The following is a 12,500-nucleotide window of genomic DNA, read 5'->3' as shown; positions in this document are numbered from 1 at the left end:
TAACTTTCAATTCTGTACATGAAACACTTTTTCCAAAGCAAGCTTACTGATAAACCTAAGACATAGAGAATTGTGTTTACACTAGAACTTGTTTATGGATGCTGGACACTTTTCGAGAAACTGTGATGAGTAAATTCTTCAAATTAAAGACATGCAATATGGAACTCTTTTCATTCTTCTAGATAACTACATTCCCCTTCTCCTTTCAATTAACAGCCTAACCTTAAAACTAAATAATACTTTGCAGAGTACTTCTGATCATGGCTCAGAATACATGTCTGAACAGATGTCACTACAAAGCACTTAGTCTAACAGACAAGCTTCTAATGCATACAACCATTAGCCTCTTTGAAAGCCACAAGCATGGGCTACAAGGTGGCCTTATTGCAACCCGCTCTTCTGGAAACATCAGTAACTTCATCAGATATCTTGCAGGAATGGTTATGCATGAGTGGGGGGCACAACTGCAAGGATCAAACATGGCCATTTTAGGTCTGAAGTAAACATCAATAATATAGGGTTTCATTTCTTTCAACTTAAGTAAACCATTCTCTCCCTCTTCCTCACACTATCTTGGTTTTTACAAACATTGTAAATGCTCATAAAGATTTGCTACACTGTACCCAGTATTTATTCAACATTTTTTGGGTACAAATAACATTCAAGGTAATATGTAAATGAGCTCCCTTGCTTACTCTCATTGCAAATTTGAAAGTATTATTGTTCATCTAGTTTTCAACATAATTTTGTATCTTCCTTTACCCGTGAATTGTGGTGAACATTTATTGATTTTTATACTACAGTATATGGATTGTTGGAAGAGCCAGTACATGGCAAATCTGATGTGTAACATATTATTTGTGAATGATGATTGTTGAGAAGATGATCAAAATATAGTGACAGGTCTTGCAGATAATCAAGTGCATGTTTCACTTATTCTAGACGGTACAACGGGATTTTGGCAAGTAAAACGTGTTTCCTAACATTTTTTTGTACAAATGTATAACTAACACATACATCTAAAGAAATCGTGAATGGCATTCCTCTACAGGCTAAGGGATACACACTAAAAGCGAAATGTTCAACAGTTCTGCCCTACAGAGCTCGTCTCCAGAATTACAACCAAATCTTTTTGAATGAGCATTCTCACTTATTTCTTAAATCGCTCGTCTAAGAACACTTGCTGAGGTAAATTCAATTGCTGCACGTAGAAAAAAAAAACCGACGAGCTTCTAATGCTAGTCTGCTAGGTAGCAGCATGCTAATGAAATAAACACGATAACACAGCTTACGCCATCCGGTTCGAAAACTACATGGACAAGCTCCAAATGAAGAATCTTCGACAGTAAACGGTAGTAGTTTGTCCTTGTTACAAAAAAGAGCACGCATTTTTTCGGAATAAATAAACCAGATGAAGCGAGGACAAATAAACAAACAATGCACTAAAAGTGTTCTCGGCCTTGGGGGCCGGCGAAAAAGGGTAGTTTAACCGAACTTTTGACTTAAGTTAGCTCTAGGAGACGAAAAAAGCAATTACAAAAATACCTACTGAAGCACAGGAAAAAAAATTGCAAAAGTCATCGTGTATTGAAACGACACTACAACCTTGTTAAAAATGGACAACTATATGCTCTGCACAACAGACTTGGAGAGCAGCAAGACAGAAGACTTTTGTGATCCACGACTTGGAAAATCAATCAAAACTTCCCAAATAAAAATTTGCCAAAAGATGTTGTAACAACATTGTAATCCTACAAACAGCGCATTTTTTAAAGCCTGGAGTCCCAAGCGGCTGCAAAGAGGAAGAAGAGACAATGTTATTTGAAGTAATTTAAAGCTTGGGGGCCGGCGGAATTATAATGAAAACTTACTTCAAAGTTGAAGCAAAATCAGCTCAAATTCAAAATTTCCATCTCATAAAGGGTGGTTTATCTGAGGATCGTGTCAATATGCAGCCCTGTGATTCATAACAATAAAGCTTCAACATCTTCAAACTAACCTGCATCATTTGTCTTCTCGTGTGAACATCTTGAACTTCGGTAAATCAAATGCCAAACACCACTTCTTTGGGCCTTTATCTCGTTTTGTTCGGGATTTGATCATTAAAATATTCTCATCCGAACCCCCAACAAACTCGAAGAATATCCATAGTGATAGAAAAGTGTGTAATTTTGTTACAATCTTTCATCTCTCTTGACAAAACATTTTTCAAAGTGTAGATCGCCCGTTTAAAAACCCGCGGGCAGCGCGTTCAAAATAACAATGGCGCCGAACTCGAATAATTCGATTGCCTTCGCGCATGCTCAGACAAAATGCCCATGTGCTCTAAGGCCGATTACAACAGAAGTAGAGAAAGAACCAATCACAACTGAAATAGGATATACTCAACCGGTGTTAAGGGCGGGAAAATCTTATTGTACAGCCGCGTCAAGCGCGGGAAAACGGCAGCTAGCAAATCAAAATTTGTTTTTCTGACAATCACTGCGCTTGGAAATGATTAAACTAGCTTAATCGAAAATCCCTTGAAAACCTTTCAAAAAATAAGTGCCGTTACACAAACCATGCTAAATGCCATTTTCCACGGTAAATTTTCCCGCGGTGCTTCACACTTGGCTTTTAGTATACCGTTTTAACCAGCGGTCACATGTTACGAAGATTACAGAGGTAAAAAGAAATCTCACGCATTTCATTGGCGGGAAATTTAATCACAAGATCATCAGCATCGTGATTGGCTCATGTACCTCGGGCATCAAAACACCCTTCGAACTTACCACGTTAAATGTCATGGGCGCTTCGTCTGATCTTTTTTGTGTATCCATGGAAATTTACCACGGGAAATTTATCTTGGGAAATTTCAGTCACACGCACTAAATGCAGTTTCCTGTGGTAATAGGTTCATTTACCGCGGTAAAAGTACCCCGTGTAACCGCATCTTATAACTTTGCTGTTGAATTTACAGGGTTTCCAAGAGGTCTGCGAACGCGGTCTTATCACGGGTCACAAGTTGGCAGGAATTCGTTTTATCCTTGAAGACGGTAAGTTTCTCCTTGTTCATTATTTGCTGCTGAACACCTCCATTTTTGAGACACCATTACCGCGGCAAAACCCATCCATCTTCGAGTCAGAATAGTTCCCTGTGTGACTTGCTTACCTACTCATATTGAATGACCCAAACAGAAAGTGATGTCTTAATGCAAGCGTGATTCAAAATAATGGAAATCCAGGTGTCTTGGCAAAGTTTTAACACTTCTTAAAGTTTATAATGGATGACAAATTTTCCCGAGAAGTCTTTTATGGTTGTTAGAAATTATTAACGAAGTAACACGAAGTTTGCCCCATGTTTACAAACTTCAACCATGTGTCGGCCGTCAGGTTTCAAAAGCGCTTACGTTAGGTTTGTGTACTCCTTGAGTCGTTTCGCTCCCATCTCGTTGATGACTGGAAGCGAGGACTGGTCCCAGATAGCGTCGAACTTTCCTAGAATATTCACCGATAAATCAAAGATATCACATTGATACAACGTAATATCTTTATCATTTGCGTCGTAGATATTAAACTTCGTCTTCGGCGTGATCTGTTCTGACCGGAGCTTGTATTCTAGCTCAGCATCGCGGAAAAACGCTCTGATATAGCGAGGATTCATCTCAGCACCAGTGATGGTGTGACCTTGTTCAGCTAACCATAAGATATCGTGCGTCTTTTCGCACATCGGCACAAATATGCGAAGATTGCTGCGCCCTGCAGTCAACTCTCGGATGTGTTTCATTAAAATAGGATCAACCGTTTTTAGATACTCTGGGTCTTCACGTTTGTTTTCTGTTTTCTCCGTCTGCGAGACGCTATCGTTTCTCTTGTTTGCTTTGGGCGCCATGTTGTTCAATGATTTCGTTCCCAGTTTCCCAGTTGATTTGCGATGGCAAAGGCTGATGGGAATGATTCGCCATAGTTAATGAACATAAATATTCTTCTGTGCAAGAGAAGCTTTTGTGAAAATTTCCTTGACAGAGAGTGCTAATTCTTTAAAAAAAGTACCATTTTGTAACGATTCGTTTAGTTTGCATGCTTACGGGAAGTGACGTATTGGGAAAGCTTGAAAAAAGAAATATATTTTTTTAAATTTGTTGCCGCTTTCATGAATTTCTTCGATGTTTCACCTTCGGTATCAGCCTGTTCTTTATAAATCTTAAAAAAGATTGGGGAAAAGGCCAAGGAGTGTTATTTGACCTGAAAGCGCCATGTTCGTGTCGAAGGAGGCTTCTTCTTCTTCAGAGGGACAGGTCATTTTCTAAACAAGAAATTTGCTCTGCAAGAATAAACCTTGTATAAGCATTGTTCTAAAGGATTATTCAATAAATTTCATAGTACTTTTTAACAACCTGTATAATAACTTCCTCGGCCCGATGACCTATATACTTTACTTTCTCTAACATTGTCTAAAAGATGCTCTATTCTCTGCAGGAGCTGCCCACGGAGTTGATTCAAGTGAACTTGCCTTCAAGTTAGCTGCCATTGGAGCCATGAGAGAAGGTAGGCAGATATTTGTGGGGGAGCGGTAGAGGATAGGGGGGGGGGGGGGGGGATTTGAGGAGGATTTGAGGAGAATACGTCGGAAGAAGTTTGTTCTATGAAGCAAGACGTAATTAGGTTTTTGGAACTTTATTCTGTTACAGCTTTCCCGAAAGCCATCCCTCTTATTTTGGAACCGATCATGTCAGTCGAAGTCAACATTCCTCAAGAGTTTCAGGTAAGATTCTATTCCCGTCCAGTCCAGCCCAGTCCATTCGATTCCGTTCAGTTCCATTCGATTCTACTCTATTCTATTTGTTAATTGGTGTCAGAAGCTCACGCGTCATCGAAGACTAATTTTTTTATTAGGGAGGTTAAGCACGCCCGTTTTTGAGACGCGGACGGCAACCGGAAGAGAACATTTCGCGTGTCAGGACAGTGGTGTTTTTACACTAATAATCTCTAATAGAGAAACGATATTTAGCTGTGTAAATGTGGCTGTGTGAAGACAAGTTAAGGGGGAAAAAGCTCACTTCCGGTTGCCGTCTGCGTCTCAAAAACGCGCCTGCTTAAGCTCCCTAATGGCTAGTATCAGAGCGGGAACCAAATCCTGGACAATTTGTTAATTGAAATAGATGTATATTTGAAGTGAGAGTTTATAGAAAAAAGAGAGAAGTGATTCTCGCACTTCTCTAGATAATTTGAGAAATTATATCTTAAAGACACCGTCCTGCAAAAATTCACTGTGGTGGCTTTAACGAGATACGAACCCATCACCTCTGCGATGCCGGTGCAATGCTGTACCAATGCTGTACCAATGCTGTGCCAATGCTGTACCAATGCTGCATCAACTGAGAAAATTTGTCAATAAATGGTAGTTTGCCTCTAGAGCAACGAGACCCATTGTGGCTTCTATCAAAACTGACCGTGCATTTCATTTCCTTTATCTTTACAACTGAGTGAACAAACAATCAAAAACTTGTCCTGCAAATGAACTGGGATATTTTGCCAAAATTAAGGCGTACTGCGAGAATGAAGCATTAGGATTGTTCTTTTTCAACAATGGTTTAGTCAAGAAGGTAGAGGCTTCTTCAGTTTCACAAGCACGCCTTTAAGACATGAGGTGGTAGAGAGCCAACGAAGCGCGCATCACCGAGTTGGCTCTAACAAGTCTCTCGACAATTTGGTTTTATCAAACGAGTTGATAAAGTTTCGAGCGTTAGCTCCTCGCCAGAGCGATTAAACAAGTGTTAAACAATGCCTTTTGACCAAGCTCATATCAAACAAGCTCGAGAGTTAGGATTCTAAATGTTTTCCCGCCACAACTTTTTCAGTTTGTCAGCACTTATAGCGTGATCATACGGCAATGTACCAGCTGGTAACCGAGATTTTGTGAGTCAATTAGGATGGTATACTGAGAAAAGCAATCTCTATGATTGATATAGTAGTGCAGGCTAAGACAACGAGCAGTCTTTCTTTCGCTCATTCTGTCAAGTGTGACGTTAAAGGAACATTTGCGCTAGGATAGGCGCCCGAACTTCGCGTGGTCAAGAGGGTCTTGTCTCCCTTTCCGTGTCACGCCAGACGGTTTGACCGAAGTTGAAGGGGAGGGGCTTGTCACTAAAGCACTACAATCTTGAAAAAACTCTATAAAATGCTAATTCCCTACTTTCCCCTCCCCTTAATCCAATGGCTTGTACGGTATTTTGCACCACATTATCAACATTGGTATGGAGTAGAGGGTAGAGGGGGTGGGGGGAGGGGGGCTAATAGAGTTTTGTGAGTGCATGTGAAATGATGTTCAAGCCGGAGTTTATCCCAAGAGTTTTGTCGATGATTGAAGCTTTATTTGCCTTGAACTCCTTGTTTAGGGTGCTGTCATAGGTGGACTAAACCGCAGGCACGGTATGATCACCGGCACAGACGCTGCGGAAGGATACGTCACAATCTACGCTGATGTGAGGCTAAGTTTGAAATTGAGATTCGCCATTGTGATTTGCTTGTTGTCTTGTCGTTACTGAAATTTAATTGCTTCGGTTTGTGCTTAGTCACAAGCTACGGGTGTTGAAGAAACGAGCTCGTCATGAAGTCTGTTCGGTCACCCAAATTGCTCCTCGCAAGTAAGCTACTTGCATCTTTATGCTGGCAAAATGTTTGCCAGAATTCAGCAATATATGATTCGTATTCCATCTACTCTTATTTTGTTGATTGTTCTTCCGGCGCTTTGTCTTGTTTGGTTGAGCAACGCTAATTTTAAAGGTCACATTCTTATAAACTTAGTATAAACTAGTATTTAACTGAATTTGAACTTTTATCGTTGATCATTAAATAATCAACCCTATGGCACCCACCCTGAGAGAAACTAAATTGAAATTTAATAAAAAGAGAAAGTTCGCAACCTACACATTCCCGTGAGGTTATTGTTTTCGTTGGGTTTTCAAATTAGATTTTTGCAATCTAGTTGACAATCTTAAAATCCTCCAAAGCTTCTTTGGATCTTCACTCAAATTCTCTTCTTCTTTTTCCATCAGGTCCCTCTTAATGACATGTTCGGATATTCGACAGAGTTACGATCTCAGACACAGGTAAACGTGTCGTCCATTTCGACAACTACTACAAAGGCCCAACAATACCAACTTCGTTCCCAGGGTTTTTCTTCGCCGAAAGCCCTGGGGACGAGGTTGCAACAATTCCCCCTTCCCCCGCCCCAACCCAAAACAATGTTGTTTACAAAGGAATAACCGAGATATCCGTCAACATTGTTTGGTGGGAGGGGGGGGGGGGGGGGCGGGTCCGCAACAAGAGAATTTACCTCATGGATAGAATTTGTTTAGATGTGGAGAAGGAAGTGGATAGTGTGCCGACCATTTTGTCTTGGATTATATAATAGCCAGTAGTAAATTGATAGCTCAGTCTTCATTCTCCTTGGTTTTTTTTCTGAACAATAATCACGTTTCTTGTACCTGTCCAGGGCAAAGGAGAATTTGCAATGGAGTACAGCAGATACATGGCCGCATCGCAGCAAGTGCAAGCGGAACTCATGGAGAAGTTCGATCTAGAAAGACTCAAAAAGGCCAAATCAAGATAACGAAAGGTCTTTGTCTCTCTTCATAGAGGAATTCGTCACAAAATCCTGCTAACGCTTTCTGCTTTTGTTGGTGAGCTTTGAATGTCGCTCAACGCCTTGTCACACAAACTCTTAAGCGAAAAGGTAGTACCACTTGTTTCGAGGATGTGGATGTCCATGTTTTGATGGTTTTTCGTGGAATGGACTACCATGCATCTTTCAACAATTCCAAGGGCATGTCCTATTCGAAGGATTGACTCTAGAATACTGTTTCACGTGTTGGTAATGCTGTGGTAACAAACGAAACAAAAATAATTGCTTAACAAGTTGCACTCCGTAATGAGACTTTAAAGGTTACCATAGCAACAATAGAATAATCTTTATATTTTGTCTTTGAACGATTATATCTCAAAAACGAAAGCAGTGCCCCCATTTGTTGTTACCGGAAGTGAGTAGCAAGCTAAGATAAAACTCTCTGCGAATTAACAAGAAAAATCTGGATCGGTTTAGAGCCACCTTAAAATTTTCCAATTGTTACCTGAAACAGTTGTGTTGCCTGCATAGCTGGCGGTTTTGTTGGCGCGAGAGGCAAAGTAACGATCGGCGAAGCCGCGCGGAGAATGGGGAGGGTGCTTCTCCCCATTCTCCGCGCAAACACTACCGCCAGTACCCTGGATACCAGAGGTTTTTTTCTCGCGCGCGGCACACGGAAATTCGGCAGATTAGTCTGGGTTCCTGAAAATGTTAAAACTGGCTTAAGCATCTTACGAGCAATCACAGTTTTATGACTCAATTTTTGGAGAACTTAGTTTTTTTTTTAATTGTTCGTTGCTCTGACAACTGATGGGTTTTCTCATTGTGCGTTTACTGTTTCTATTTCATCGTAAGCGCAAGAACAGTGAGGAGAATAAGAGAGATGAAATATATGCAAACCTGACAATATTTGTTTGCGCATTGCTTGTCTTAGGGCCAGCTAACTATTATTTCGGAACCTCGATGGAACTCCACTTGCCATTTGCGGGTCGCTTACTCTAGGGTCCAGAGGTTAACTGATAAACAGACAACTAAATGACAAAGCAATTTAGTAATTTCTGCGGTGATACAAAATGCGCAACTTTCCTGCATCTACTCTTAATAAACTTGATAATCCTATTTGTTACCCTTATCTGCTCAAATAGTTTTCTTCCATTAATGGTAAATTATTAGTCACCAAATATAATTTTCGTTTCGTCTTTAAATGAGGAACTCATCACTTTTTTTTTACAATAACACAGAAAACATTCTCGGAACGAGGAACAAGGGGTTTAAGAAAACAGAGTTAACCGCTACATCTTAGGGAAATTCGGAATATTCCTTGATCGGCAAATAGCGATGTTTCTTATTTTTCCATCATTTTTAATCCGTAGCAAGGTAGTAATTTTGATTTGGTTTGTCCGACCGCAAACTATCCGGCAAACAGCTGCTGATAACCGAAGTGGTCACGGAGCTTGGGTCCGAGGTCAAATTAACTCCACCCGATGAGGTACAGTTACTTCATGTGCAACACTTACCCCATCCCCACTCGGACAGCGGCTTCTCGAACAGCTCCATGGTTACGAGTGCCGCTGTGGGGATGGGGTAAGATTTTTACATGAAATGACTGTACCTCATCGGGTGGAGTTAATTTGACCTCGGACACAAGTTCCGTGTCCACTTCGGTTATCAGCAGCTGTTAAATTCATCGGCTATCGTGGAATCGGAAGCAGAAAATCCTCATTTCCAGCCAAGTGCGTGGGGATTTTTGACGACGAAACATTCACCGAGGTTCGAAAATGATGGGGCTTTAGCTTTGCGTGAAAAAATCGCGGCTTGGATGGATCTTCGAGGCGCAAACCGCCTCTGAGCTGACTACCGTCGAAATCTTTGTGTGCAGCCTTGACTTCGTCTTAAAACAGTGAAAACAAGGAATTCCCGAAACGGTAAAATAAGCCCCAAAAGGCACAAGAATACACCAGAGGTGAGTCCTTTTTATTCATTTTATTGAATGAACGTTAAATTGAGCGTTTTTTAGGCTTTGTTATTGACGGTATTTTATTTTCCATACAAAGTCTTATAACGCGTTTAAATTCTCAACGGCTGCCTGTAACGCAACACCGCTTGCACTCAAAGGTCATCTTCCCACTAGGAATTAATTATTACACTCTCTAGTGACGCGAACTTGGGCTGCCTATGGGACTAATAACCACAGCACTTCACGCTTCAAGTTGCAGTGAACTTGGAAATGATCAAAGTGCTCGATGCCATTGTTAATCTATTCCCTTATATTTCCTTCAATCTTTCTGGGTTTAACCACATCTCAGGGACTATTTTATGTTGTATCGTTTCCTCAGAAATTGACTGATGCCTAGTTATTTTTATCGCAACTTACCTTTTTAAGCCAGACACGGATTCCACTTACGATTGGAAGTCTACTCAAGGGCAAAGTATATAGTTTCAACCAGTCACATGAATCATGGTGCACGGCACTTATTAAAACCTTCTCAAGAAGTACATGCTCGTATCCTCAAACATGCAAAGCATTGTTTTCTTTGTTTTCTCGAATGGGGCCCAGAACGGGGTCTAAGTTTTGTGAGACCTGTTAAAATCGCCTTCAATTCCATACACGAACCGTCGTTAAATTACCTCAAGCATAATTGAACATCTCCCTACCCCTCAGCAGCATTCCTACCATTTAGGTAAACTAGTTGGAACATATTATGTTTGGGTGCAGTAAGCTTGCTCAGAATAATAATAATAATAATAATAATAATAATAATAATAATAATAATAGTTTAATACTTGTAGTGCGCAAATTCCATATACATATGATCAAATGCGCATAACAATTATAAAATATAAAAATTACATCAGCTAATAAATTACAGTAGAACCCTTATTTAAATATACAAAAAATCATAAAACCTTATCTAAGTTGTAAAAAAACTATTCAAACCCTGCACAATTAAATCCTAATTAAAAGCACTGAGGATTATAAGAAGAGACACGATACCTTAGCAAGACATACCTTAGCGACAAGTGGTACAAACACAGCCCTAATGGGGTCACAGAGAATGACACGGTAAAACTGTTGTGGGATTCCACCAATTGCCAAGTTGATCTGTATCTACATGTTCTGTTATGTTATGTACAAAGTCGTTCTAACTTTGAGTCTGAGGATGAAACCCTGAGATTTGATCAGTGTAATGAAAGCCACTTAGGGAAAAGGGGACTTTAACGAATCGAATCCTGAACTTTGAACATTGAAATAAACAGGAACCTGTAACAACCTGTAGTCGATGAAGGGTCGGACGCTCAGTCTAGTACTTGATATAAGTTGCTTGATTCTTTGTATCAGGTTCAGAGATCATTTACAATAAGTACGAGAACTTCGTTGAAGCTCGGGCCAATTTAAACAGAATCGCTAGCAAATGTTTTGTTCGCCCCACTGATCAACCGCAAATGTTCTTCATTGCCTTCCGTATTAGGTCCGAGGGAATCCCCTTGGGGATCGTTGTCGTCCTATTCACAGTGTTATACGCTCCCCGATCAGTCAGCGTCCACGTAACGTGGGAATGTCCTGCGAGTGTAGCTATTTTTCCCATGTGCCAATTACCTGAATTAAAATTAAACATTTCGACTACAGCTCCACCTGGTGGCATAAAGATCGGATAGGCGTGTGCAGCTCCATGCATGCCAAAGAAAATGTCCGCCGAAGCAACAAGTTCTAACTGTTTTTTCAACGGCAGGGCGTCTAGTTGGGAAGCGGTGAGGGTTATACCTGGAAAAGTGGTATTAATATCTTTCAAGACGTCGTTTTCGTTGGTAATTTTTCGATCGACGGTGCCATCAAGATTCCTGGGATGACTTTGGTAGTTCCGCCTGAAATTGACCAGAACGTGTAATTTGAGCTTGCTGCAGTTTCGTTGATGGGATTCCGATGGTATGTCAAATCGCTTCAAGACAAATTTTCGAAATGGTTGAATGAGATGGTAGGATTTGAGGCCATGGTTTAATAGAGGGCAATTCATTCGTGGATACCTCCACGTGAGCCTTTCGAATACAACGTTACTGAACTTGGTTAGATTGTCGTCCACGCCGAGTCTTATTAACTTTTGAAACAAGACACTCCAAAACGGATCCAGTTGAGTTGGAGGGTGAGCGTCCATGAGAATAATATTAAGCTTATCTGGTGTCACACCCAAAAGATCCGCTGTAATGAAAATGTCCAGGAGGTCAATTACTGTCCAATAGACATTGGCATATTCAGCCCTTTGTACGGCCAAATACTGGCCGGCCTGAAATGTCTTGTTCTCTTCTTGTAGCCGTAAAACTGAAGGGCTTACTGCCTCGAAGGCCAACACCCACGACGTTAAGGCGTCGCTTTTATGTGATTTGTGAAGCTTCATTTTAGCTGCTTCAAAATCAGGGCCGCAATACATGGTGAAGAAGCCTTTGTCTAATTTAAAGAGTTCGTCTTCTTCTTGAGGACGCTCCATCCGTGTCTCAAGGACTTTGGCTCTTGCGAGCTTCGGTCGTATAGTGACGTTTTTGAAAAGTACTATCCCGTGATCCATCTCTGTTATCCTTTCTGCGCATGATTCTTTCAGTTTCGGTTCAATGTAGAGCTTTGCAGGGTCAGTCTGGCTCGACTGAGTCGAATGGGTCGAGACTGGCTCCGGTAGAGTTTTCCAAGACACAGTATTCTTAGACGTGATTGCGTCTCCTTTTCCATTTGGCAATGGCAGAAAAATTATGTCAACAATTCGGGTCGAAGGTGTCTCAGTTTCAATAAACAAAATATTCACAACGACAATTACCACTTCAACGAGCATAGAGACTTTGATCCAGTTGACACATTTTGCCGAAATGAATCTTCTTCTCCTAGAAGCCATTTACTTTGACTGTAGTT

At 40.8% G+C, this 12,500-nt stretch overlaps 3 protein-coding genes and 1 pseudogene across 4 annotated transcripts in view; 2 read left to right on the top strand and 2 right to left on the bottom strand.

Moving 5' to 3' along the window:
- The window catches only part of LOC138028708 (elongation factor G, mitochondrial-like), a 53,778-nt gene extending 44,972 nt beyond the window's left edge, over window positions 1-8,806 (top strand). The window contains exons 23-28 of the mRNA XM_068876310.1: window positions 2,960-3,035; window positions 4,459-4,527; window positions 4,671-4,744; window positions 6,378-6,464; window positions 7,038-7,091; window positions 7,478-8,806. Coding sequence (XP_068732411.1) covers window positions 2,960-3,035; window positions 4,459-4,527; window positions 4,671-4,744; window positions 6,378-6,464; window positions 7,038-7,091; window positions 7,478-7,594 — 477 coding nt within the window. The 3' untranslated portion in view covers window positions 7,595-8,806. The remainder of the gene's footprint in view (window positions 1-2,959; window positions 3,036-4,458; window positions 4,528-4,670; window positions 4,745-6,377; window positions 6,465-7,037; window positions 7,092-7,477) is intronic.
- LOC138028713 (probable thiopurine S-methyltransferase) lies at window positions 3,051-3,913 on the bottom strand (annotated as a pseudogene).
- Window positions 8,807-9,242: 436 nt separating the features above from the next.
- LOC138028710 (uncharacterized) overlaps window positions 9,243-12,500 on the bottom strand; it is a 7,841-nt gene continuing 4,583 nt past the window's right edge. The window contains exon 2 of the mRNA XM_068876311.1: window positions 9,243-12,500. This exon is cut by the window's right edge and continues 13 nt beyond it. Coding sequence (XP_068732412.1) covers window positions 11,041-12,483 — 1,443 coding nt within the window. The 5' untranslated portion in view covers window positions 12,484-12,500 and the 3' untranslated portion in view covers window positions 9,243-11,040.
- Window positions 12,480-12,500, top strand: part of LOC138028712 (elongation factor G, mitochondrial-like) — a 15,181-nt gene continuing 15,160 nt past the window's right edge. Inside the window, exon 1 of one of the 2 annotated variants that reach the window (XM_068876313.1) lies at window positions 12,480-12,500. This exon is cut by the window's right edge and continues 1,947 nt beyond it. The gene's annotated coding sequence lies outside the window, so the exon portion shown is untranslated. The other variant, XM_068876315.1, reaches the window with a different exon arrangement.

This window comes from Montipora capricornis, chromosome 13 (genome assembly GCF_036669925.1).
Source record: "Montipora capricornis isolate CH-2021 chromosome 13, ASM3666992v2, whole genome shotgun sequence".
In the NCBI taxonomy this organism is placed as follows: domain Eukaryota; kingdom Metazoa; phylum Cnidaria; class Anthozoa; order Scleractinia; family Acroporidae; genus Montipora; species Montipora capricornis.
This window is presented reverse-complemented; position numbering and strand designations above follow the sequence as displayed.